The following is a 4,806-nucleotide window of genomic DNA, read 5'->3' as shown; positions in this document are numbered from 1 at the left end:
TTTTAAAAAGAGGGGGCCTTTTCATGCCACTGGACACCACAGAGAACACTTGTTCACTGTTTTTTTTTTATTCATGGAATCAACATCCTCTTAACTTTGAGGCCTGTAGGACATACATTTCCAGTCTGCGACACCTCTTATTTGCACGAGCAGAGCAACAACCGGAATTTTGTTTTGAAAAAATACTGACATTTCCTGTTATCCCAGATTTTAGGGTTTCTCAAACTGTAAAATGCTGGTTAGAAATAAATTAGTTTTAATTAACTGTTAAACCAGCCTATTGTTGCAAAGAGTATGAAATGAGGCCAACGATGGGGTGCAGCAATCTTCAAAGCTGTATAAGGTTATATATGTTTGAAAAGACCAAGTGGTTTTGCACACAGGGAAAAATAAATCATGCAGGAGGTCTTAAGTATAAATAGCATTATGTTTCTGAAAGCTCATGCATGGTGTTCTTGTGCAAAAAAAGCTATTCAGACTTGTATTGACACCACTTTAGGGTCAACTGTGCCAAGATGCCACATAAATAGATTTATCAGTGAACAGTTTCACAGTACTGTCCAATAGGTGGTAACAATGTTCTGACAAAGAGGCAGCCAAACAAAAGAAGTTTGGGTGATTTTTCACTAGAAATGTGATGCTAATTGTGTATTCTTGGAATCTTTGGGTAATGAATTATACAAATGTGGGTAACTACAAACCTCCTCACACAGTATCTCTTCAAAACAATCACCCTTATTGTATTAAAATACATTAAGGGGGATTTCTTCTGCTCATACTTACAGACTTACCACTTTTTGATTTTGATTAGTTGGTGGGTACACTTGTTATATATTAGTGGGCTGCAATCAGGTACAGATGGTTAAATTCACATGACACAAGTTTTGTGGTCCCCAGCCAGCCAAGGCAGAAGGTTGCCCATCCTGCGCCTGGTTCGGCTGTAGTTTTCTTCCTGTTAAAAGGGAGTTGTTCCATTCCACTGTCACCAATGTGCTGTTCAAGATGGGAGACTGCAACAAAATGAAAATTCAACACAATCTGCTGGCTTTCCAAGATACCTTTCACGAACTGGCATTTTTTTATTGTATGTGAATGTTTTTGTACAATGCCCTGAGATGACTTTTGTTGCGAATTGGTGCTATATAAATAAACTGAGTTGAACTGAATTGTGGTCAAACAAACACACAGATAGTCTTGTATTTCTTCATGACTATGCTTTGACTCAATTATGGTGTCCTTAGACACAAGTAATGTTCTTTACATTAAAGACAAAATTATAGTTCTAACAAAAGCTAAATGAGTGACCTTGGGATATGAGGACAAGAGCTGGTTGTAGTTAATAAATTTAAAGCCTGAATAAAGCCTTCAAAGTCAAATTTTTATTCAGAGATTTTACTTCAATGCTAATAAGCAATGATTTTTTACAGTAATAAGTGGGGTATAAATACTAGGATACATTTACATCAAACACACACTCTTACAGACTCTCACATCCATAAGAGGTCACCAACAGCACCTCTGTGTCTCACAGTAGGATTCGATACTTCAGAGCTCGGGGAACCCTGTTGATGACCAGGCGTCCATCGTAGCTAAGAGAAGCAAAAAGCCAGGGGTCAGCTGATGACCACTCAGCTGCATACACGCTGTCTTCGTGTTCCTCATAGGTGGACACCACGCTGTCTTTCAGAGGCTCCTTACTCCTGCGTCACAGAAACACAAAGAGGTCAGCTGTGGGACATGGAGGAGACCATATGCTTTATATTTTATTATAGAACATCACATGTGCTTTTACTTGATTTTTCAGATTTAATTGAGAAAATGTCTGCATCTACAATGTTGGTTGGTATCCATGGAAACAGGAAGTCTCATAAGGTCACCGGCCAACATCAGCACCATTAGCGGGCAAAAGAGCTGCAAAGGTGCACACTCTATATTTCTCTGTATGTGTAAGTTAAACTATAGCATTACACATAAAGAGCTCATTATAAGCATCGCACTACTTAAAACGATGTGAACAGTCTGGATGAAATAATCTGTTTTTTTTTGTTTTTTTTTAAATGTGATCCATCTGTTTAAAACTCCAACAACATCTTGCCTGATGCAGACACATTTCTCCCTCTGCTACCATAACTAGACAATAAATAACAATTTAGAAATATGATCCAGCATTATTGCAATTCCAAATTCCTCCTAACCCCCCTTTCGGTTAGTAGTCCTGTGAGGAAACTGTGATTTAAACGTTTGGATTTATTTTAGACCTTAACATTTTTGCGCTGACAGTAGCTGCTCCCTCTGGACTGCAGCCTAAAATAAAATCACTCTTAGATGTGACACTCGTATACATTCAGTTGGAAGGAAAAGAACAAAAAAGGCACAAATGGGAGCACTTGAGTGATCCTAACAAATACTGGGCTTGGCCTCAGTTACACCAGGGGTTTAAAGGTTTTTAGGGATAATGTCGCTGAACAGTTTAACGGCCAACAAACTGCTAAACATCATTCTGCAGAGGTCACATTTTACCAGCCTGAATGAGGATGCTTTTCATTAAAAATATTTTTAAAGCATTATCTAAAGCTATTGAGTCATGCTAAGGCAGATCAAATGAATGTCGTTTGGATACAAAAACCTTGATAAAGTTTGGTCACAGTGAATTTATGAATTTTAATGTATACTACCATGTAACTTAAAGACATTTATTTTATTTTTCAATTTCAGACGAGAGGCCCTGCTGAATACTGAAAGAAGGTAGTAGACCCAAAGCACCAAATAGCATCTACAGTATATTAGTTTACAACAAGAATCTTGCAGTTCTTTTATGTAAACCAAACTGAACTGCTCCAAAAAGTGGACATCCAGTCTATTACCTTTTAGAGATACAGTATCTATGGATCTATGTCAACTCGCCACACCAAGTGATGATAACTCACTGCACGATTACAATTATATAATGATAACTTACTGCACTACTTACCATTGTAGATAAACATGTTTATAGATGTATATAAATGTGTACATAGGTACTGTATATAATGTGTATAACCTTAAAACCTAATCCTAACCCTAAATCTAATGTAAATAAAACAGTTAATGATGAATTACACATTATACTACAATAATGTTATCTTTTAAATGTAAATAAACACTTGCTTTGCAAAAAAAAAATCTTGGTTGACTTGACATGCTGCACAGTGCGTTGACCTGTTGTGAGTTTGTGTGCAGTGAGAAGACCCGCTCCCCATGAAACTTTATTTGTTGTCCAATTTTAAAAATTTCATCTATAAACATGACAATTGTTGGGCTACTTTTCAAGCATTTTGACCTAGTGAAGGAGATTGCAGGTATGGGCTGTGAAAATAGGATTTTTCTGGTGACGTTAGAACTTGAAGAGTTCGGAGAGAACTTGACATGGTTGCCACAAAAAAAAAAGTGTCATCTAGACCATGCCTAGGTCTGGATGAACTTAAACCTCAAATATATCTTGCTAAGAAACAAAAAGTTATTTTCTTCTCTATTTACTACAAATATTTCAAACTGCTTTATTAAGCTTCTAAAACAATCCTCACTTCAGATGGTCTGACCAGGAACTGGTCTATACACAGTGTCCGGTAATGTTGCGTGGAACATACAAGGAGAGGTCAATAGCTGCAGTGGAAGGGTTAAAACTAAAGCTGAGTGCTGGTGATTAGACAGAAGAGTTGATAATTGTGGTTGAGAGTCAGCCATTGAGTGTAAGAGCTGGTAGTTTCAGCTGAGAGGGGGAATGGGACCATAATGGGTGTTGGACCGTGGCAGGTTTGGACAGCAGTGAACAGTAACCATTACAGAGGATTTTCCTGCTATTTTAAAATCAACTATTAAGGCTACAGAGGGAAAGAAAAAAAAAGCATCTGAAGTGTTTTGACAGAAACACATTTTTAATGTTTTACCTCTTTACTTTTATGTTTCTGAGTGTCAAAGAATATGAGAGCAAAGGTTCAGCCAGTCAGCTTTAATCTTGAAAGAATCATTATCAAACGAACAGCTCAAAATACACACAGCACATTTTCGTACAGTATTCAGTCTCGGTTTATTCCATTAGACCCATTAGACCTTCATGGCACTGAAGAAACACAAGACAGACAACTAAAGTAGGGTATAAATATTCTTATCCCATATGATATGATAAGAGCTTGTGTCTGAGACTCCACATCTGAATTTTAATACAGTATACTGCAATGGAGAAAAAAAGCATTTTGAGTCAATCCAGGCCAAACGTTATGAGATGCTTAAGAGAAACTTATTTTCAAAAGAAATGCAAGTAGGTGAAATGGCTTTCTTATTGGCATTTTACAGGAGGAGCACAGACAGATGTTAGAAACATCCGTAACTAGCTGTGAAGCTGATGATGTTTCACTCAACTTCAGTTTATTTACCTCTGTTGTTTTGAATTTCTTTATTTCTTTTTATCACTTCACGGTCTCATCAATGTTGTATCACCAAGGAATGATGCGTTTTCAGACATGGTTAGGTGAGGAAACATCCTCTTCATCACCTACCTCCTTCCTCTGGGTAACATTTTCCGCAAATTTGGTGTCCATTTCCACTGCTATGCCGATGATACACAGCTCTATATTTCAACTAAACCAGGCTCCACTAACCCACCCTCCATCCTCACCGACTGTCTCACTGAGCTCAATCACTGGTTTTCTAACAATTTCCTACAACTCAACAGTAACAAAACAGAAATAATCCTTGTTGGCACAAAAAACACCATTTCAAAATCAAACCATCTTCTCATCCCCCTTATTAACTCTTTGCTATCTCCCT

General features: G+C 37.5%; 1 protein-coding gene across 1 annotated transcript in view; it reads right to left on the bottom strand.

The window, feature by feature from the left end:
- Positions 1-1,357: 1,357 nt before the first annotated feature.
- eipr1 (EARP complex and GARP complex interacting protein 1) overlaps positions 1,358-4,806 on the bottom strand; it is a 46,652-nt gene continuing 43,203 nt past the window's right edge. Inside the window, exon 9 of the mRNA XM_017431712.3 lies at positions 1,358-1,700. Coding sequence (XP_017287201.1) covers positions 1,526-1,700 — 175 coding nt within the window. The 3' untranslated portion in view covers positions 1,358-1,525. The remainder of the gene's footprint in view (positions 1,701-4,806) is intronic.

This window comes from Kryptolebias marmoratus, linkage group LG10, assembly GCF_001649575.2.
Source record: "Kryptolebias marmoratus isolate JLee-2015 linkage group LG10, ASM164957v2, whole genome shotgun sequence".
Classification (NCBI taxonomy): Eukaryota; Metazoa; Chordata; class Actinopteri; order Cyprinodontiformes; family Rivulidae; genus Kryptolebias; species Kryptolebias marmoratus.
Note: the sequence above shows the minus strand (reverse complement) of the source record. Positions and strands in the feature narration are given on the sequence as shown.